This window comes from Clavelina lepadiformis, chromosome 4 (genome assembly GCF_947623445.1).
Source record: "Clavelina lepadiformis chromosome 4, kaClaLepa1.1, whole genome shotgun sequence".
Lineage (NCBI taxonomy): Eukaryota > Metazoa > Chordata > Ascidiacea > Aplousobranchia > Clavelinidae > Clavelina > Clavelina lepadiformis.
The window spans coordinates 20,358,899-20,381,643 of record NC_135243.1 but is presented as its reverse complement, the minus strand read 5'-3'; the positions used below and the strand labels follow the sequence as shown (position 1 = coordinate 20,381,643).

The 22,745-nt window shown below is 35.0% G+C and overlaps 2 protein-coding genes across 2 annotated transcripts; both read right to left on the bottom strand.

Annotated features, from left to right (window-relative positions):
• Positions 1–811: 811 nt before the first annotated feature.
• LOC143451745 (calcium-activated chloride channel regulator 3A-1-like) lies at positions 812–10,535 on the bottom strand. Its single transcript, XM_076952468.1, has 21 exons — positions 10,362–10,535; positions 8,863–9,000; positions 8,649–8,790; positions 8,362–8,476; positions 8,106–8,277; positions 7,556–7,801; positions 7,166–7,390; positions 6,921–7,034; positions 6,589–6,771; positions 6,054–6,168; positions 5,825–5,952; positions 5,161–5,322; positions 4,869–4,977; positions 4,494–4,573; positions 4,096–4,201; positions 3,916–4,012; positions 3,663–3,805; positions 3,228–3,399; positions 2,951–3,087; positions 2,609–2,668; positions 812–2,323 (listed from the first exon to the last, which is right to left on the bottom strand). Exons 1-21 carry the CDS (start codon positions 10,512–10,514, stop codon positions 2,097–2,099), a joined length of 3,024 nt encoding a protein of 1,007 aa, XP_076808583.1. The 5' UTR covers positions 10,515–10,535; the 3' UTR covers positions 812–2,096.
• Positions 10,536–14,036: 3,501 nt separating this feature from the next.
• Positions 14,037–21,618, bottom strand: LOC143452642 (lysine--tRNA ligase-like). Its single transcript, XM_076953688.1, has 15 exons — positions 21,457–21,618; positions 20,794–20,955; positions 20,366–20,498; positions 18,978–19,152; positions 18,634–18,727; positions 18,021–18,207; positions 17,746–17,871; positions 17,355–17,474; positions 16,885–17,047; positions 16,563–16,736; positions 16,089–16,174; positions 15,809–15,894; positions 15,398–15,524; positions 14,556–14,699; positions 14,037–14,214 (listed from the first exon to the last, which is right to left on the bottom strand). The coding sequence occupies exons 2-15, from the start codon at positions 20,934–20,936 to the stop codon at positions 14,143–14,145; spliced, it is 1,830 nt and encodes a 609-aa protein (XP_076809803.1). The 5' UTR covers positions 20,937–20,955; positions 21,457–21,618; the 3' UTR covers positions 14,037–14,142.
• Between the last annotated feature and the right edge of the window lie 1,127 nt (positions 21,619–22,745).

Here is a 22,745-nt window from a genome sequence, read left to right as displayed (position 1 = left end):
TAACTTAAATGGACAATACCTCACACCGGGATTGAATGACGCAAGAGGATTGAGCTGGTATAGTTGGAAAAGCGATCATACATCCATGAAGAAAACTCAAATGAAGATCAGACGAGTTTAGAGAGCAACTGCAGATAAGAGTATATTTGTGTATAATGACGTCATTCTCTTTTTTTATTCAACATATAACTTAGTTAAATACATACAGTACAAACACGTGCTTAGTCTAACAGTAATTTTACTGATTTCCACTTGTACTATGCCCTTCTTGTTATTGTAACCTACTCATGCAGTGGATACTTTTAATAGCGTTTTCTTCAGAAAAGTTTCCGTAAACTTATGTTTTGAAATTTTATTAAAAGAGTTATAACAATAATTTCTACCAGAATGTTGAATGTTTTTTAAAGAATTATCAACTATTTCCGTGTTTGCAAATTCATCGACATAAAAACAATCATGGTCATTTTATCATCTATCAGCACTTTGTAATGTACAAAATTAATATACCAAGGTTTTATCGCAACTGTAAACGACAAAAAACTCGAGAAAAAGAATTATTTGTTAATAAAAGTGAATGTGTAATATATTCTGTGTTTATTTTTTTAAAAAATACTTAAAATTGTCTCGTATTACGAGCTGATAAGTTGAATAAATAGCATGAAGAAAAATAAATGAAAAATAAACAAAGCAAAATAATAGAACACATATGTAAAGTCATCATGAGTTGTTGAATTACTTCGCAAGGCTGCACGTCGAGCAAAATACTGTAGTTTTAAATACAACCTTTAGGTTAAACAGACCAAGGCGAAATAAATATGCTTTTCGAATCTTTTATTACTGACCACATGAGTGCGCTAAAATAAAACGAAACGTCAAAAAATGTCACAAGATTAAAAAACAATGTTCTACTCGATGTGAAATAATCAAATATTTTAAGAGCTACGGAACGGAATTATTAAGCATTAACAAAGGCATGGCGATAGAAAACACCGGATCCTTACGCAGTATATGCAGTGAGTTTTTTAACAACTCATGGCCGAGCTTAAGTCATTTTTTTGCTTATCCCCATATCGGTGTGGTCTAAGTCAGGGTTTCCCAAACTTTTTTGCTCGCGACCCCTTTCAAACTTCTGAAGTTTTCCGCGACCCTTCACGTTTAAATTCATTAGCAGTGCGAAATATACATTAGTCATTAGTGACATTTATTGAGATGCAAAGACTGAATTCAAGCAACCAGAACTCAGAGCCTACTTACTACTTTACACACGTCTAGGCTACTGGAAACAAAAAAGCACACACATTTATTCAGTGTGATTGGTGCGACTGCTTTCTGCTACAAAGCAAGTCCAGCTGTGGCTCAATATCTGTTAATGCTGGTCTCAAGGCGGTTTCAATGTTGATTAGGCTGGAACGATATTTTGTTTTGATTGTATTTTGTACTTCGAGTAAAATTGGTATACGCTCTGCGACCCCCAGTTTGGGAAGCCCTGGTCTAAGTTATATCACAGACAAAACTTATCATATGAAAAATATTACAAAGCATCATACTATGGAGATAAGAAAGTCACAAAATTCAAGTTTTCATTTTAACTACACCTTACACCTACAAAGCGTTCCATGTCGTAAGCTATTCTGAGCTTTTGTTAACATTGTTTGTCGAGTAGCAAACTCTCGTTAAGCTATAAACAAGAAACTTAAATTCTTTTCTGGTTTATGGTTATTACAAAAACACTTTTGTCAAAGTTTCGGCTTTGAAATGTACAAAATTTTTTGCTTGCGCGCTCCCCGCTGTATAATTACAAGATTGTATAAGAAACCAAACTTGAATAGGCGACATATATCACGCTATTAAAATTGACAAACATCATAATTTGGGGGTATGACGTAAAAATGTTGCTATATGACAACAAGTGATGATACAAACACATGGGGTATGAGCCACAGTAAAATAAATAACTGATTTTATGAACACTTTTTGAAACATAAACTTTCTTTTTAATTACTATTTAAGGCTTCAGTTTTATACAACTTGACAATTTTTGAACGAACGGTGGAACTGGAATATTTACATGTTTTTTTCAAACAGTGAAACATTTGTTACACTCTACCATCCGTAACGCACACGTCATCATATATGTGCTCTGCATAAGCAGACATGCGTGACGTAGAAATCACGCTAGGCCTCGGTATGGCGCAGTGAGCACGATCATGGAAGTCGGGATTATCGTAGCCTTTACCAGCAGGTCTCTCATCAGGCAGGCGTCTAGCTTTCATGCTGCGCAAATAAACCAAAGCAGCTATCACAACTGCCAATACGAAGGCACCTGTAGAACAAAGTAGAAAAAGGTTTGCAGCGTTTTTATTTGGCTAGAAGTCGACAACAAATTAAGTCGACAAAAAATTTATGACAAGGAGTTAATTGAAAATGAATAGGAAAGAGATGGCATTTATACTCGACTTACATATTATACCTTAATAAAGACGCGCTGGATTAATAAACAAGTGGTTGAATAATAACTTATCTAAGTATAACATCTTTTATAGGTCTATGCCTTCTTTGCAAATTATAATGAATAAGTGCATGCAAGACTGAAAATTTAAGTTCTTACCGCTAGTGATGCTTGCGACGACAACAATAGTTATGTTCAGTCCTCCATTTTCGGGAATGGCTAGACAAGAGAAATTTAAAAAAAAAACTAACTTCAAGTTTTAAGGGTGTCACTTCCTTTATTTTATGTATAAGCTATAACAAAGGGACGATATAATGGTGTAATAACGATATAATAGATATACAGTAATAATATAGGATGATATTTATCAAAAGATATATTTTTCATCACACTTCTAAAAAAACGTTAAATTCGAAAAAGATAAATGCAGTTTAAGCCACATTACTTTATTTTGTTTTAGTTGTATAACAAATTTTTGATTTTTTCCCGACGCTCATATACCTGTTACTGGGGGTTCTGTACTTGGGGTTGGGGGGTGGATGAGCTCCACAGCTCTAGAAAAGTACGTCACCACCACTTGGTTTGAAATATCGCCAGTTTTACCTGCCTCGTCCGTGGCTCTCACTCCCAAAGCTATTCTATAAGTTTTTCATGACACAATAGCAAAAACGTATAAGTACCTACGTGATAATATCTCTATGAGCTTAAACAAATCTGCACAGAATATCACCAAGAAAATTTATTAAATTTTTTTCACCAAAACAAAGTCTCGGTTCACCTGAACGTCCCCCTGTCGTTGGAAGGTATAGGAATGTTGATATTTATTACCTCCAGGGTACCAGCGGCCATGGGGGCGGGAACAAGCGAGGAATTTATGAGGTTGGAGCTGGCACCAAAGGAAGGGTCCAGGGTGTCAGGTGAAAATGCGTATTGGATATCGTATCGAGAAGCTGCAAAGACAAAAATCCTAAGTAACTTAAAACTCAGATGAATTCACGAAGTGTCTTGCTTGAGAAGTTTATAAGTCTGTTAGTCCGCAGTCTGCTGTAAAGTTTTTGGTTAAAGCGGTTAAAAGGTAAAAGGAGAACAGAGGTTGTCAATTAATTACTCGGTGAAGTGTGCCTGATACAGCAGAATTATGCAAAAAATAAAAATGTTCATTTTCTTTTTTCACTAAAAACTGCGATTATATAAGATATTTAGGCAATCCTACCGGTTCCCACGTCCAGTTCGTCCCCTGGTGCTGTAAAACTAAGTACAATGCCACTGTTAGGATCGAAAACATCCAACTGCGTCGCTGAGAGATCAGTGATTTGATTTGGTGGAAAAGAATCACTGCCAAGCGATATCACTGTCCTATATACACATATATTCAAATATGTGGTTATTGATTATGAAGATATTTTTTACAAAGAAGTACTTCAACTACATCACATTTTTTCACGATAAAATTAATGTTTTCCTACCCGGAGTACGTAAATGAAGGGCTAGTCACAATTCTAGTAAAATTGGCAACCTCTGTCACGTCAGTAGAGTCTGTTACCGGTAAGGCAACTACAGTTCCTACAGAATATAAATTCTTGTTTGATAAGTGAAGTGCATGCAAGAATGATATCAGAAAACTATTAAAACTTGCCAAAATTTACCATCAGGCAATGCGCCAGGAAAATATGCTAAACGGGAAGTCTGTTTCGCGGCCAAGCTTCGGGCGTCTGAGGCAACTCGTGTAAAGTTTCCATTCGTAACCTTGACCTGTTAAAAATAACAACTTTCTTTAGGCTTCTACCGCAATGATGTCACTCAGTTATAATTCAATCTATTACAATTTATTTAATAGTATTTCAAAAACCAACTCCTATTAAATAAAATGTTTCAAAAACTTAGATATACACAGCAGATTTTCGATGCTAACTTAAGTACGGTAACGATTGTTCACGTTGGCTCAGGAACATGAACCGGGGCTCTTTAAAATTTTAGAGGGAAAATGATCATTAAAAAACTTGCAAAAAAAGTAAGTAGCAATCAATACAGTTCTGTCTTTTACCTGCAAACTGTACCTTCCTCGGTTTGTAAAATTTGTAAAGAATCCGGAATAAACTCCGTCTGAAGCTTTTACGTCGGCTCCTAAAATAAAAAATTAAAGACAGCATTAAAGTTGTATAACCGCGCACAGACAGGATTGCTTGTAAATCTTTTTCTCGGATATTCTAGTGTTTTAAGCTTTTCAGTATATGGGCATTGGATATACGCATTATATATGCATTGGGAGTACAACTGTACATTGGGACATATGGCAAAACACCTTTCCAAAACACAGCAAATAATTGATTGGCAAAAATGTCACTTGTGATTTTGTATACTGTACATAGGCTACTTATATTTTACTCAAGATACGAGTAGTGTGTTGTTGTTATTATACCTGCTCCGTTATCCAGCAAAATCTTCTCGAACTTTCGCGCTGGTGAAGCCGGGATTTCAATGATCGCTGTGACGTCAGCGCCAAGAACTGGTTGTGACTCTTTGGTGACCTGTGAAAGTTAATTAAACATTTAAACACCTGCGTATTTATTATAAACATATTTATTTTATTTATTTTCAACAACGATTAATTTAGTTCACTTTTAAACTTGCGCAAGCATAACTGTCGAATGATACAGAAGTCCATATAGTCTTGTGTCCGTAAGCAAAAGATTTCTATTGTGCTCCCTTACTCTTGCGTATATAGCTTGTGGGTTTAGTGAAGTAATATCAACGGATCCCGTGCTGGTTTCAACCATGTAAGGAGGGTCATCCACATCTGAAGCTCTTGAAGACACCAAGATTGTGAAAGTGTCCGCAACCGAAGATGTGATATCGTATCGCCATGCTCCTGGCTACACATATGTACTAAATAATATTTATAGCACTATCAAGCAGGGAAAGTTTTTCTTGACAACAATTAAAATGATTTAAGGAAAAATATAAGCAATATTGTTTATAATTGTTTTATAATTTTTGTTATTTTTATATTTTTATAGTAATTGGGCTTAAAGAGCAATTATTTTCAAATCAAACTTAAAAAGTTTTGTTTAAGCTCTCCAATCCTTCTGTCATTTTATAATGCTATGGAAAAAGAATACCAAATGGCTATTGGCATAGCTAGGCCTTGTGAATTGTCAATAAACCGACACTATAATTGGACAAGTGTTTAATACCTGGCTATCATTGTGTGATATAAACTCAATAATCTGCCATTTGAGTCTTTAGTAACTCTTTCTTACGTTGAAACATATTACATACATAATCTGTTATAATCAGACATAAGTGAGAAAATGGCCATATATAATCTGGTATAATTTCCGACTGGGTATCAATACTTTTTTATAAATTACAAACTTTAGCAATTCCAGTAACCAAAGCTCTCGTGGTTGTTGATCCAGTTTGAAAATCAACAGGCTGCGAGCATCCGCTAGATGATGCTGTGCTAACACTTTCACAGCTTGAGGGGTCGACGATGCGAATTACTACACAAATACAGCTATGATGATGGAACGAAACATTAAAAAATTAAAAATAAGGGTGTCTATGCAGCATGCTTCAACATTCGGTAAAGTGATCAACTGACCTGGAGAAGTTGTCCCGCTAATCCAGGCAAATATAAATACGGTGTTGTTTCCGATCGTGCTGTCCATAAGTACAGTGTCGTTGTGGAACGTTCCAGTAAAACTAACGCTTGAGATCTATATTTAAAGAACATTAATTGTATTAAAACCAAGAACAAGTCCGAAATAATTTACATTTCTAGCCAATGAACAGCAGCCCGCCATAAAAGTCCAATTTATGGTTTTAAATTAATTTATGAAACTATATTACAGGATTCCAATTGTTAGCACTTTATTCTTTTGAACTCGAAATTTACAAATTTAAACACATGAAACGTATAAACAAATAAAACAACCCAAAAAATATTCAAACTTTGGAAGCAGATTAAGCAGATGTAAGTATACTTACAAACTTGTCCTTACCTAGTATATATATACTTGTATAGCCTATAAATTTATATATTCTTTCCTGTGGCCTTCAAGTGGTTTACAATAAATGCCAAAATTACATATCCATTAAACACTTTGTTTTGTTAAGAATGCTAAGTCATAATTTACCTCAAAAACTTCATCAAACAAATTTCCATCCTCAGTTCGAGCCAAAGCATCAAAAGCCCCAAAAGCGCTCAAGATATTGAAATCATCCCCGATGTAGCTACTGCCCCCCGTGGAGGTTGTTAAATTCACCAAATTAGCGTTGCCAGTGGCTTGGGCAAAAAATATGGCGTGCAGAGTAACATCCTTGTTTGAATAAAAACGATAGAATAGTAACAACGATGTCTTATAAAACTACAGCTTTCTTTTTTTTATTTATTATGGAGACTCGTTTAATGTACAGTAGGTTATTTCATTTCTTATGCGATTCTGAAACAAATTTAAAACTTTCGTACCTTTCCTGTAACGGTTGAATGTATATCGGCAACGTACGGTGATACGTTTTCGTCTCCATCGGTTAGAACAATAATTGTACCTCCTGCTGCTGAATTACCACCATTTTCTAAAACCTGCACAAAACGTTTTGCCAACTTTGACAATTTTTTCAAGACAGAAATTACAAAACTTTTTCTAGGGGAAAACAAAAACGATTAGAAACGATACTTCAAGCAAACAAAAAACAGAAAGTTAACCAACGCACATCTATCCCGGATAAGATTCCTCGACCAATTGCAGTGCTTCCTGATGTAAAGGCGGGGATGACTCCGACCAAACTATCCTTGTTTGCTTGGTTATTCATCGAAAGCAAAAAGGACAAGACTGTGGCGACAGAGCCGAATTGTACAATTCCAACTTGAGCTGATGACGACACTTTGTCCTCGATAAAACTTTGAACGATTTGACCCATTTTTGTAAGTCTGTCGTTCTGGGAAAAAGCATGTCACTGTATAAAGCCTACATCTTTACTTCAAGTGTTAAACTTGAGTTCTTATATGGGTTACTGCTAAATAGCTTCACAAATTTCCTGCAATTGTAGCACAAGCTGTTTAAACTCTTGACTTCGATTGACCTTCTTTATTTCTTTACTAACCGTACTCATGCTCCCAGAAACATCGAGAACCAAAACTATTCTTGACGTTGATGGAATAACAACCCGGAAATTGGGAACAGTGTCCAGATCAAAATTAGGCTGATTTTGGCCACTATCAAAGTCACGTGATGTCATTATGACCTCCCAAACACTTTTCTGATTGCAAATCCTATTTTGGTCGTTCGGTGCTTCTGTATTGTGAAGGTTGACTGGATCGCTTGCGTTATTGTGGCAAAATGTTTCGGTCTAAATCCAACAAAACTATCAACTGAAGCATATGAAAATGATTTCCAAACGATACTGGTCTTAAAAAAAAAGTTCTACGTTTTTCTGGCACTACTTCATTGTTGTAAGCACCTAGGCTACAACTTAAAAAAAAAACAAGAAGTCACTATAGATATGTATAGATGTTTCCTTTATATAGATACAGTGTAATGGATATTTAGAGATGTTTAATGTGTACAACAAATAAACAAATAAATCACAGACTTCTTTAGAAAAATAGACTTAACCAGGAAGTAGACTTAAACTTAATTAATATTTAAATTACAAAATCCAAGTCGGGTCGAAACATAAGCGACGACGAAGACTGTTGCTCGTTTGTTCGGTACGTCGCAAAGCAGTTGGATTCATATAGTGCTGTTCGCGGGTTTTGAACGCAATTATCGTGTAGACCATTGGGACCAATGGTGATCAAGCGTGCACCTAATTCCGTCGAGCATCTAAGAATTTTGGATACAAAGTTGTGTTGGTGTAATGCACAAATTTCGTTTATTTAGTGGCGCAGTATTTGGCTCATAGGCTACCTGGTAGCTTCTGGTACGCCATTCGTGCTCAAATAAAAGCGATTTTCTGGATCATATTCATCGAACACACCAAAACGTAAATGGGCAAATTCATGGACAATCACTTTTGCGTGATCTAAGTTATAACAAATAGTTTAATCTTTCATAACATACTAATTTGCAAAGAAACTAAAAATTACGAAGTTAAATATAGAAATCTTCCATTATACGATCTCATAATAAGACAGAATTCTTATTCTCGACATGCAGTAAATTATACAGAACTAAACAACAAACTCAAGTCATACATTGCTGCGTGTAGGGAAAGCAGAAAAAATTGATGGAAGAGAACAACTCGTACGGAAGAAGTGTGTGCTTGCCTGGTTCTCCGCATCCGCCGTATTGTACAGTCTTCACAAATTTCGCGTTTTTGGTCAAGCGAATATCGCTCTGTTTAAACATGAAAAATCTCCCTTATTCAAGATCGATAACGATGCAAACGATTTAAAGACAACAACTTACATTTTCGTAAGAACGATTTGTTGTTATTTCATAGGTTCCGCTTGTCCAAGTTCTGGGAACTAAGATTTCTATGTCTCCAAAGCTTGTCCTTTGTTGTGTGGCGTTGTACAGGGTTCTTGAAGCTTGCGTGAAAGTGTCCTTAAAATGAAATTCTCTTATGCAAATAACGCATTATGGCATACATCTGACGATACTCAGCCCATACATAAGCTGTTTGCCTTTGACGATATGTGTATTTAATACATCTACAGTAGTACACTTTATTTTACAATTTAGATCATAGATAAGATAATGGGAAGTCAATATCTATGATCGAATACATTTAGAAAAACGTCTTTTTACTTAGAAACGCTGACAGTGCTTTGATTTGAGTTTATATGTGCTACGTTGGATACGGTATTGCTTAAAACAAAACACATTAGTGCTGAATGACTTGACAAAAAAATGAACTTCTGGCTTCATCAAGGATAGTCGTGGTGAACTAAAAGAAGTAAAAAAGTCTGGCCTAATGGAGATAAACGGTTATTTAGAATATACGAAGTGGTTTTTAATACTATAAAAGCATCACATTTTGCAAATTTCACAGCTATACAGCTGTCTTAGAAAAACTAGCACTGTCGCTAAATCGATTCTAACCGAAAAACAACCTAATTTTAAAGTAAGACAAATTTTAATGTTATCCCACAATAAGCCAATTTACGAAGAGCTAAAAACACAAGGTAATTAAGGTGTTTACCAAAAATTGGAAGAAAGGCATTCATCTGAAATTAAAAATCAATCTTTTTGTCACCAGTAGCTTGAACAAACTACCGTGCTGTCCATTTTTGAGCTATGTCCTATCATGGGCAACTTATTTTTAATTACCAGTTCCCATAACACAATCGCAATTGGGAAAGTTGTTTGTAATGCCATAGCCTACACCGCGCTATTGTTAGACGAGCTTTTTGACGAGCATAACACGTTTAGACGTGAGACGTAAGAATACCTTATGTATACTTGTTTATTGATTTGACGTTTTGCCTATACTGGCTCGGAATATTTGCAGCGATTTTAGCATAAACAATCATGACAATGTAACAATCATGATAATGCACTCGTTTAGGCGCAATGCAACACTATTATTTATAAGTCCATTTATAACGTTACAATATAATTCAACTACATGCTGCCTCTTCTGTTAACTAAAATATTTCGAAACTAAACTTTTCTGGTCTCAAATGAAGCTGAAAGACATTTTACAAGTGGGCGTATTAAATAGCTTGCACTACCCACCACCAAAAAATTCCACTGTGCACGCATGTAGTATTGTTACAAAAACTCAATTTTTTTGATAAATTCCTTGTTTTAAAATACATTTTAGTGCTGGGCTACTTGGGTTAGTTTTGCCAATATCTTATTAATGCAGTGGATTATTCAGGCTTAAAATTAATATTTTTCATAAACCAGCATGTTCATAGTGTATTGCAATCGTTTACTGTTATCTTCGGGTTTTGTCTCACCTTAATGCACTGGATTAAGGTTTCATTCTCCGGTATTTCAGGGCTGATGGCGATGACAATCCCGTTGTATCGATTGCTTGTGATTGTGATTTCACACCACGCACATGGAACCAATAATGCAAAAACAGCAAATAAGTTTTTCAATAATTTCATTGCTTATTATATATTATTGTAAAAATCTGTAACGGAAAGGCGTAACTGAAATGGAGCACAACATACAGCAGGTGTCGTTTTTACCTAATTTTATTTTATATTTAGTATGAAATAAAGATAGGTGTTTAGTATGAATTTACATTTTATATTTTACCTATATACATTTAATTTTTATACTTAAAGTTGTATATTTTGATCATGTATATTTTTATTTTTGTTTTTTTGTATATGGCTTATTCTTGTTTTTGTTTACTCTGTACTTCTAAGCCAAGGTATATAGTCTTCTTTTATACAACCTTTGACTACGACAAGTACGGCCTAATTTTTTAAACTTGGGCTTGTAGGCTTACTGTTTACAGAACGTAAAGCAATTTATGAAAGTCACCTGCATTCAAAGTAACTTTCATAACGAAGTGTGTAGCATGATGAGCCGATCGTTGCAACGAGGTATAAAACTAGACCTTACCGTGTAATTGCTGGTGACCATTTCAAACATGTAGAAATTCATCGCCTTAATAGAAGTCGTTTCATTACAGTCTAAGATGCAAATGAAAGCTAAAGCGATAAGACTGGGAGTTAAAATGTTATTATAACTCAACTCGGTCCAAATCAAGCTCAGGTACGTTGAAAATGGCCTGATCTATTTTCCATTGAACTTGGTGGAATTTGTTACTTGCTTGAAATACCAGGGCAGATAAAACTAAAACGTTGCCAAAGATCACCCAGCCTAAAGAACAATTACTTCCCCAATTGTCTCAACGACCGTATAAACATCACAGCCCAAGAGTAAGAGACATAATGAAGAAGGAAACAGGTCACAGGTGTTTCAAAGGGAGTGATTTAAACCGGATATCCTTTAAACTTTCCCTTCTCATGTGAACGCAATCTTACCCGGAACATGCTCCAACGTCAACGACAAAAGTTACTTTGATAAAGGTGACTATTAACAGTGGCTTAACACGACAACGCGTAATATGTCTTTGATTCTCGGTTTATTGTTACTTGGATTATATTATCATTATTATACTACACTATTATTATTATACCTACGTTCAACCACGCTGTTAGAAAAATGTATTGCAATTGTTACTGAATTGTTAGCTCTACTATGGGTATCCACTGGCATTCCGTAAATAGGTCTTTTGTCTATGCGACGATTGTTAGACTATAAATGTAAGCATATCAATTATAATTAGAAAAATTATTCTAATTTATAAACAATACAATTTTAAGGGTTGATTGTTTAGCGTTAAACAGACAATTATGTTGCAGGAAAGAAAAGGTTGCACCGCTGAAAAGGTACAGATAGAACGACCAGCTGGGTGAAATAAAATTTAAATTTACGCCTTTCAACAAAGCACCATATACAAGATTAACAAAGCAACCACCATTAGAGTGCTGATAATAATCGCTTGCATAAGACAAATTTTGGAAGGACTTTGCAATACCTTCAAAGTTACATTGCATAATATGAAACTAGGATTTGAAGTAATAATACAAGGTTCAAAACTTTCTTATCTGGAGTAAAAGTTGACTCTACCGAACAGATAGCTAACCTCACAATCTGAGAGAAGTACGTGAAAGTTACTTCCCATATATTTTCAGTACTTTTTACAAATTCATAAGTGTTACCAAGTCTTATAAAATTTATTTTGTACTTTTCTTGAACGCATCAAATTTGGTCGTTGTTCATATTTTATAGTGCCTCACATATTTTTTCAACGGTTTCTAGATTACCTGACCTCAATGTTTTCCAACCAGCTCAAGGATATTTCTGGATCCAGTTGCTAATAAATTCGATCGCGATTAAATTTAAGTATTCCAGCAACAACAATTAACGATAATGCGAGCTCAAATTTCAGGAAGGTTAGTAGACATGTGATGTGGACACTGGATATCTTATTACAGTATACATTGGGTTCAGTTGATGCGCAACTCGACCTTTTCAGCCCGACAAAACAAATACTGTATTACGACACTGGTATGAAGGTAGAATTTCACAAAGCGTTATACACATCATTAAGCTCATAAGCATTTTGAAGGCAGGAATTCCGCACCTTTAATAACAATATTTTGACATCGTAGTGTGATAATAGTAGATAAATAATGATAGTGGAATTATTTCCTATTTTATCCTATTTTCCGTATTTCCTTGAATAGAAACCGCCCTTGAATAGAAGCCGCCCTAATATCCCTAGTCAAGGTGTTTCATTGTCATTCGACATGAGTGCTCGGTTTGGACGAACCAAATAAATCATAGACTTGCTAATAACTAGTGTTACTGGGTTTATTATTATTAGCGTCTATTACACGTAGTATCAATATAATGATATACGTGTTATAACCATGGCTATGAACTTATAAAATTACATTATTGGTACTAACAAAACATTATTCAAGTCAGCAAAACAATAAATAAGCATTATTGGCAATTACATTAGAAGACAAAGATTTGAAAACCGAACAAAAAATCATGATCACTTCAGGCTATATATTGTCATAAACAAAAAAAATTAAGATGTGGTTGCTGTGTTGAACAATAATTCTAAACCTATTCTACTTACCTATTATTATCCATTAGTTAAACTAAGATTTCATAACAAAGTTTGCATATCCGCAATAAGGCAGCAACCTACAGTCATTATTCCGTTAAACGATATAAAACTTATAACGTTTAATACAAGTTAACTTGTAATATAAAATGATGTCAAACAAACACTTCTCTTTAACAGCGTTTAACTTTGTTTATGAAATCAATGCCTAATTTTCGTGGTTAATGATAACCGGACAATAGAAAAAGCATGAACAGTAAGGCTCGTTTGATAACTTCTTTTTAAACCGTTTGTTACTTGCTGTAAACTCTTAACGTTTTGTCTTGACCATGTTATTCCGGCCATAATTCTGCTTGCTTTATAAATCATGAGTCTTACCCTGTTTGCTTTGAGGATGAATTTACCAGCTTACGTATCTGCACTGTAAAAACGTAATACGTTAAGCCTTCATATCCCTACATTTTGCCGTTATAGCTTTCAGAACATTTTTTTTGAAACATAGCCTAAATGACAGTCATTACAGCAGTTTTAACAAGGCTACTAGAATTAAACTTAGTTCAGTTCTGACCCCAATTTAGATGGTAACAGCTGGAAAAAAAATTGAAACGATGCGATTCATAACTAACGTTAAGATTGAGTAAAAATTACGTTATATCAGAAGTCATAACCAGGTAATGCGTAAAACGTAATATATCTTTAGCGCCACCTCCCGGCTGAAAATATATGCCACGGTGAAATTAGTGGACTGACTGCGGGATGTTAAAATGTAAAACTGAATAAATGATGCCACTCAACTATATTCAATCAGTGTTACCTATGCGTTGTCATAGTGGAAACATAAAAGCCAATGAATGTATGATGCGTAGTTTTCCTGTAAAAGTCATCGATTTTGAAATACAAAACGATTCGATGGAAAACATTTATCTCAAGGTAACCGGGAAACCTGTCTTGTAGTTTATTACAGAGGACCTACAATGTTGAACCTTTATTACATGCGACAAATCTACAAGATACGGCACCGCAGAACATTAGCTATACCCGGGAAATTTCACTACAAGCTGTAAAGTACCGGAACTTCAGCTTTCCTGACTGGATTCAACCGGTTTCTTCTGGTCGTCTGGTTTCATGGCGGGGAAAAGAAGGACCTCCTGCCATTATTACAAATAACTTTTTAGTGCTTCTTAAGTATAACGTTTTAACTTGTCTTATATATAACTTAAGTTTTACCTTAACCTGATAACAAAAGTTTTCAGTGACCGCAAAAGTGCACACCATTGCGGATAACCAATTACACGCGCTAACCTGTATACTACGAAGCCGGGATAGGAAGACAAAGTTATATTAGGACGTTTAGGTCGGTAGCTTAGTGCCTACTTAAGCATGACGTCCAACAGTACACCAAAAATACGAGCACTTCGTAATATTACGTAGCAGCCTATCTTAACAAGCATACGACTGCAGTAAGACGCAAATTAAAACCACAACAAACCTTTATGTTGTTCGAGTCGGTCAAGAACATGGCTAACCGATCTATACCCATGCCCCAACCGGCAGTGGGCGGTAGACCATATTCTAGGGCAGTGCAAAAATTTTCGTCAACACATTGAGCTTCGTCGTCACCAGCAGCTTTGTCCTGTTAAATAAAAAAGTTAATGAGTTAGCACAATTACGTTAACTTTGTGATTGCTTGTATATTGCAGTTTGTGCCAAATACCGAAAACGTTTACCGATTTCTAGCTAGCTTTATAGTAGTTTTATAGGTTGCGCGTCGTACAATGAATTTGTCAATTAGCACTTTTAAAATCTTTTCCTTGCATTTTTGAGTTTTTTGAGCTTTTTGAGCTTTTTTCGTTTCTTTTCCTTGCATTTTTGAGTTTTTAGCAAAACTGAGCACATACACAAACGAAGTATGTTGATGGAGGTGGCAGGGCAATAACAGTTCAAGATCTTACCCTGAAGCTACACAAAGAAGAAGTTTAAGGCAACGGGGCAGCTTTGCAAAGAGCATTTTTAATGTCATGGGACGGGATTACAGCAGGGGCTGACCACTAACTACATATGCAGTGATGAAGACGTTCGCAAATTGTGAGTTAATATTAGTTTGTGTTAGATGCAAAGACGTAACATTGCGTGAAGAAGTAACACTGCTACGCCCTATCCAGTAAACGGCATAACACAACCTAAATACTTGAGTAATATACCGTATTAAGAAATAAAAGACATTGCTTTTGTGATAGTAGAACAAGTAAAGCAATTTCCCTCACTGTGTCCCGGCTTCTACAAACCCCGAGTACTCATTGTATTACGCTTATGTCGTTGTGACAAACTTACCTGTGCTTGCTGTGCAAATCTCTCACGTTGAACCTTGGGGTCGTTCAACTCCGTATAGGCGTTGCAGATTTCCTTTTTATTCACGAATAATTCAAAGCGCTCCGTGACACCTTCCAAAGAGCGATGCCTACCAATTTTGAAAACAATGGTTTATTTCATGGCCTTGTATCTGATTTATCTATTCTGTAGTTGGTCATCAGAAAAGATAATTGCAGAATCGAAAGTGAAAAAATACAATCTGCGACGACATTCAACAATTTTTGGAACTTAAGAAGTTTGTGTGTTAAGACATAATTTGTAATAAAGCACTTTTACCAATTCTGTTGTTATTACTTGTAAACTATCAAGGTTTTAATTCTCTATCAAAAAGTCTGATGGCAAGGCTAAACATAGGCAATTTTTGAGTCTTACCATTTCGCCAGGGGACTCATAATCTGTGGGTGTTCTGTGATAAACGTCGGGTTGATACATTTCACTTCTAAGTAATCTCCAACAAGCTACAGCGAAATAAAATTAAAATACCAGTATATATATTGACCAGCATTAATATTATTAAGCTTATCTTTTTAGAAGTTAGTATGTAATGGCCACGAATAGGAAACTTTTGTATTTTTTAATACACCCTTGGTCAAGCTTTTCAATTTTCTTTACCAGAACATTAAACATCAGAAATAATTTTTATCGTTTTTACCTTGTCCAACAGCCGAGCCACAGTCCTCGGAGGGGAACAATCCACACCCAGCTTAATACAAATGTTGTCAAGTTGCTTACGAGCCTCTGCAAAAAACATAAATATAAAAGAGCAGCCAAGTGCTAAAACAAGTTGAGCTTAAATCAACGAAGTGTTGGAATGCCAGTTGTCAGTAAGCACGAACGAAACTGTTTTAATATGAAGTGGTGGTTAATGGTGAAAATGTATGGTAACAAATCGCTATCTGATGCTGCTTGTAATGTATAACAAACATGATAGTTTTGGAACACGGGTTAGTTCGTTTTGCGATGTCTAACCGAGCTAGTTACGTTGAAAAAGATGATTTATATTTTAGACGAGTGCATTGAGGCGACTGATTTGCCAAAAAAAAACTAAGCACTGAAAAAGATTACTCAACCCTTCGGAAATAATTCAAGGAGTTCGTAATAAACTTAAAGTGAATGTGTCCACCACCTTCCGTATGAAGTTCCGTTGCCGCGGGCAACGGCATCCCAATCTCTTTTTCCAAGTCCGGCAACATCCGAAGACGACGAAATGGAGGAGAATAATCAACCTCATACGCTTCACCATCGGGGCCATCCGGATGAAATGTGACTTTGTAGGAGCCTGTGATGCTCTTCACCATTCCTGAGAAAAATACGACAGAATTTCAAAGTAAACTTGGGCATGAATAATAACAGAAAAGTAATAGGTTGGATGTAATTGTTTCCAACACAAAAGCTTTCATCAAAAACCGATTGCACAGTTTTTGGACAGTGAATAATTTGAAACACACCGGAAAGAAGTGATTCAGTTATCTTCATCAGATCTTCATAATCAGCATAAGCCATGTAAAATTCACAGGAGGTAAACTCTGGGTTATGCGTCATATCGATCCCTTCGTTGCGAAACAATCTGCCGATTTCATAAACTCGATCAAGACCGCCAACAACCAACATCTGAAACAATTAGGGCTTTTTTTATAGAAAATATGGTGAATAATATTGCATCTTGGTGCATAAGTTTGGAAGAGCCAGCAACGTGAAGTAGAATGAGGTTATCGAGTAATCACAGCAGACAACTTGTTTTTCTCTGACAATATTCTGAATGCTATCAGAACTCCTATTTCTACTTTGCGTAAGTGTTTTGTACGCTTTAAAGTTAACAATAGCTGCACAATTGTCCACCACGACAACCTTTTTCAGAGATCAATCGTCGTGTGAAGATTTTTAAACCAAAGAAACACTTAAAGCTATCGAACAAAACCTTAAGATACAATTCCGGTGCAACTCGCATGTAGAGATCCATATCGAGTTCATTGTGATGAGTGATGAATGGTTTGGCTGTCGCTCCACCAGGAATCATGTTCATCATTGGAGTTTCAACCTGTACAAGTTTTAACCTCATGTTATGTTCTAGCTATTTAGTCTAATTGATTAAAAAAAAAAAACTTTAATCTAAAATTGTGCAGTGGGATGCTTTTACCATACAAACGAAGTCATACGTCAGTGATGCGATGTACAGCCACATGTATGCTAATATAAATGTTTATATATGTAAATATTAAATGTATAAATATGAATAAGCTAAATTGTAAATATACATAATGATATTAGGTATTAGAAAGTAGTGATTAATAAAATAAAACCACAGTTACTTCTAGAAATCCCATTTGGTCAAAAAATGACCGCACATATGCAATGATTTTTGCTCTTGTAATGAACTTTTGTCGAACTTCAGCATTCATAATGAGATCCAGATAACGCTGACGATATCGCGTCTCCTATAACAAAAACATGTTATGAAGCAGAATTCGAAAAAGGGAAACTACATAAACCGATTTCAGGTAACTTCCATAAGTTTCCGTGGTATCAGTGTGCAGAACATCCCAATAACGTCTAACTAAAAGAGAAGATATTGTGCGAAATAAACCTTGTCTTTCAGGCCATAATGCAAATGAGGAAGCATGTGAAGACATGGCGACAGGATTATAATGGAAGTTGGAACGATACTGAGTTCGCCTTTCTTTGTTTTAGCCGGGTGACCTTTAACACCGATGATGTCACCTCTTCTTGTTCGTTCATTCATTAGCTGGTACTCCTCCATCGAGCAATATTCCCTGCGAGTAATTGTATTTATTTTCAATAAAAAAACGGTGTGAAAATAAACAGGAAATTGAAAAAGAAGGTGGAATCAACAGGATTTGTTGTGTCACAAGATTTGGAGTCAGTAAAATTATATTGACTCTGAAGAAAGTTAAACTGTATACAACAATGGGCTTGTTACCATAAAATGTTACTCTTAAATTGTCGTTGCTGTTAAAATAAGCTTCTAAAACAAACAAAGCATTTAATTAACTTAAAATCACAGCGAAAATTGTGTAGTGACTTGATGGCTTCAATTGGCTTTGAATAACTGTAAGTGCATATATTCGGGTGCCCAACAACAATCTTATATGTACCTACTACCTGGATAGCATGTTGCGATCGTTTGTTATAGCAGAGTTAATAAAGGAGTTCACAACTGTTAAAAACGCCGAACATACTTTGCATTTGCCATCACTTGAAGTTTCGCGTCTTCCCCGCGTACATCGTAGAAGATAAGTTTGGGTCCAGATGGGCGCTTGGCGTGAATACGACCTGGAAAATGCAATTTTTTTGTGAATTTATACTTTTACCAAAAGCAGACGTAAGATATGTAAATATAATGAATATGGTTGAATTATTGAATGAATATTTCAAAGATCATTGAATTAAATTCCCCATGAAATTAATGTCCACAAATCACATTTATAAAAATGGATACTTGAGAAAATTACTTTTGACTTGATGGTCTCAATCCTTTGCGATCACCTGCTATTCTATTTAAGTAAACTAAGCCGGTACGAACCTGCAATGCTGACGACTTCATCTTTCAAATGGGTGCCAGTCTCCAAGTTATTGTACTTTTCGATAAAATCTGTCAGCGATAAGGAGACATGGAACTTGTGTGGATAGGGTGGAAATGGCTCGTCTTTGTTTTCGCGTAATGCTTGAATTGCATTTTTGCGAATTTGAAGGTATTGCTACAAACATTGTCAAAATTTTCAGAAGGATATATATAATGTCAGGAATGCCACAAAAAAAACTAATTAAAATTTAATGTTGTTAAATTCCTCAATGTTACATTTATATGTCATATCGTAAATATTTTACATTATTATATAAAATGTAACTAATTCATACACAAGAATAAGGGCAAAATCGGGCAACCGCAGTTTCAAAAACAGCAATTCTAACGATATCAATCGCCAATAAAAAAGAGCGTTGCTTGTACTTTCGTTTTTCTATATATAAAAGATGATTGTGCCGTTCACAGTCATGCTCGTTTTAGCAAGTCAAAACTTTTTTTCACTCCGGTACATTTCGATCGCGATCGTGATTTTCAATTGCATTTTTATGTTGCAAATATGCAGTGTAAAACGTGTGTCTACTGTGGCCTAATAATTACTTATCATTATTTGTTGGAAATGTTGGGAAATTTTATGGAATCCTATGTTGCAGAATTTTTCTTTGGCTACACCAGCCACAAATAATTAATTAATAGACGGCTAGAGCAATAAAAAGCTTCTAAATTATAGATACCGACGTTTAATAATTAAATGTTTATCACTTTCAATGCACAAATCGGTTAAGTAATTTGAGTTATAAAAATAACGGCAACGTCAAGCAAATTACAACACTATGATGACAACTTGGTTGATCTGTGTGAGTCTCCCATCTATCATATCATCTGTCACCAGCCTCATTGACCATTGTTTTTGGCTTAAAAAACAGGGTAACACATGGTTCTGACACGCTTAGTGTTGCATATTCTATAATATTGTTTATTTTTTGCAGTTGGCATTAACTTTTCGGAGCAAAATTTATGCGTGAGATTAGTCTCAAAGCAGTCATCTTTCACTGATTATATAAAATTACAGTTAAAACCATTCAAAAATTTAAAGTTGTTTGTAATCTAACCATTTCCATCCATTTTGTGCGTCTACAGCATTGTTTGTGCAAAAAAAAATAAGCAACAAGCAGATAACCTTTAAGTGCGTTCTTGGTTCTGTTCTTAATTTGAAAAATAAGCATCGCTCTTAAGGTCACTCCTAAAAAAAAAAAGCAGCGCTCTTGCCCAGCTCTGGATATGGGCATAATTACGGCCTCCAATAACAACCTCACACAATTTGTGAAAAGTTATTTAAAAACTGTGAAAGTTTTTTTAAAAATACGCAGACAAATAAACAAACCTACATTAGGTTCAAGCGATTCCTCATCAATTCCTGGTGAGGATTTATTCTCATCCTTTTTATTGGCTGCTTGAGCAAGCGCCTTGGCTTCTTTCTCGGCGGCCTTCTGCTTTGCCTTCAGTAAGCGCTTCTGTTCACTGAAAATTTTGTGAGGTTATGCGTTAAAGAAATATCACATGGATATATACAAAACTAACAACAGTTAAAATAACTTGTACACAAAACTTTATTCAAAATGTACACTAGTATTATAAATAGTTATAAACAGAACAAGTATTCAAGTATGACGTAATAAAAATATAACCAAATAAATCTAAATATGATGACACCAAGCATGTGATGGTCCATACATATCAATTCTCTTCTACAACAATAGATGGCCTAATTATGTCACTAACTATTTATTGTAAATCCACAACATTTAGTATTTACCATTTCAAGAATTGAAAATTATGACAAAAGAAACCATTGCAAAGAACAGAATACTGTCGCAAATAGGTATTCACATGACTGTTTCCATTTAAACCGGGATAAAACACCCTTATAGCCGAAAGTGTTACCAATTTCTTTAGCATTTCACTGGAAGTGATTCACCTACACAAATATATATATTGGGATAAATTACTTAGGGAAACAGACATGTAAATACGTTGTAAACAAGACTTATGACAACAAAACAAACTGCACAGAAATTATTGTGAAAAGTGTGGCAATTACATAAACGAGACTCATCGAAGCTAACAACAAATATTTTCTTAAATAGATATATATATATATATATATACTATTCAGTATATAGCGGTACACACTGATTTATATTGCATAAGTATCTTAAACAATCGAAACGGCAGGTCACAGATTTTGTCTATGAAGCACAAATTATGATTTCTCGTTGAATACTGCCATACTTTCCAACCTAACCTACAAACGTTATTTATGTATAGAATATACACATATATATATATAAATTTCTATATTATCTTTATACCAGTACAATATACAGTAATAATATACTAATACTGCCAAATTACATACATTCTAAATTTAAACACTTTTTTGACAGGCCAATAAAAATATTTAAATAAAGCAATATACTTTTTACTTATTTTCACAGGAGTATCGCCGTTTGTGGTATTGGAAGTTGCAGTATCCATATGTAGTTAAGTTTGAAAAACAAAGCTTGTTCAGCAGCGTAAAATAATACGAACTAATATTTGAATTTCTGAAATCTAGCTATAGCCTTAATACGTAATGTAAGTAAAGTTTAATAATTAATATATATCATACATACTAACAAAAACTAAAACGATTTTAATACAAAATTAGAAAACAAGGACCACTGCACAACAATAAAGATTTTGTGCTAAAACAACAGCTCCAGCAAAGCAATTAGGCTACATAGCACTGTGCAAAATTTATTGAGCAAAATTCACCAGATGGTAAAAAAGGCACCATGATTAGAAACCATTGGCATCTGTTAATCTATTTATTTTCCATCACAAATTATGAGAAATTCCGAGTTAACATCAAAACTTCAAAATAAATATGTACCATGGCAAAGCAGACTGTTAAGTTTCTCCTTGTTTAGAATCTTCAAAACAAGGAATGAAACCAAGGATTTTGCAAAAAAAAAATATTTTCTTGACACAATAAAAGACTGGATTCTGGCTAGTGCCTAATAACAGACTATTTTAGGTGATGGTCTGGTCTAGACTACTACAGAATTAACAAATGAAAGATAAGCTAACTTAATATTTTTGGTTGAACAAGAACGCCCGAGTTGATAACTAAATACAGCAACCCAACCAAGCTGCAGAAATAAATAAGTAAACGATGCTGTCACATAGCGGAAGTTTAATGTGACCACAGCGGTATAGTAATCTTTATCTTCAGACGGAAGAAAGTTTTTGCACGACTTAAACCCAGTGAAGTTTCTTCATAGCTTAAGCCTTGGTTACCGAGCTAGGCCTATTGCCTTTGTACAAGTTCCGATTGTCACACATTTTTTTGTTATTTTTTAAATGGTTTTAAAACTGTCCATTAAGTTCACAGAACCAGTGCAATGCCCGTGTGTGTTAAGCGATGTCGCTAATGCCCTGCCAAAGGGCATTACAATGGTATAGCGCCACTTGGTATCGAACGTGCAACACAAGCCACATTTATTGCGAGACCAGCGATCGACCAACTGGGCTACTAAACCGACGACCATTGGCTATATTTATATATAGATCACAGTATATAGCAGATTTCATGGATAGATTAATATTTAAAGGTAAACAAAAAAGAAATGAGTTAATGAATAAACACAGCAACCCAACAAAACTGAATGATGCAATCATAGTGACACTCACAAACTAGGCTAGGCATGAGTACACCGTTAATGT

What these genes read in the sequence shown, in the direction of transcription:
- LOC143451745 (XM_076952468.1), bottom strand. Translation starts at nt 10,514, where the DNA reads ATGAAATTATTGAAAAACTTATTTGCTGTTTTTGCATTATTGGTTCCA. An exon ending in GAGGAAGGTACAGTTTGCAG is followed by an intron (nt 4,202 to 4,493) that starts GTAAAAGACAGA and finishes TATTTTTAACAG; the next exon opens with GTCAAGGTTACGAATGGAAA. An exon ending in CCTTCATTTACGTACTCCGG is followed by an intron (nt 3,806 to 3,915) that starts GTAGGAAAACAT and finishes ATGTGTATATAG; the next exon opens with GACAGTGATATCGCTTGGCA.
- LOC143452642 (XM_076953688.1), bottom strand. Translation starts at nt 20,936, where the DNA reads ATGCTAAAGAAATTGGTAACACTTTCGGCTATAAGGGTGTTTTATCCC. An exon ending in ATTATGGCCTGAAAGACAAG is followed by an intron (nt 17,872 to 18,020) that starts GTTTATTTCGCA and finishes TTTTTGTTATAG; the next exon opens with GAGACGCGATATCGTCAGCG. An exon ending in CACCGGAATTGTATCTTAAG is followed by an intron (nt 17,048 to 17,354) that starts GTTTTGTTCGAT and finishes TAATTGTTTCAG; the next exon opens with ATGTTGGTTGTTGGCGGTCT.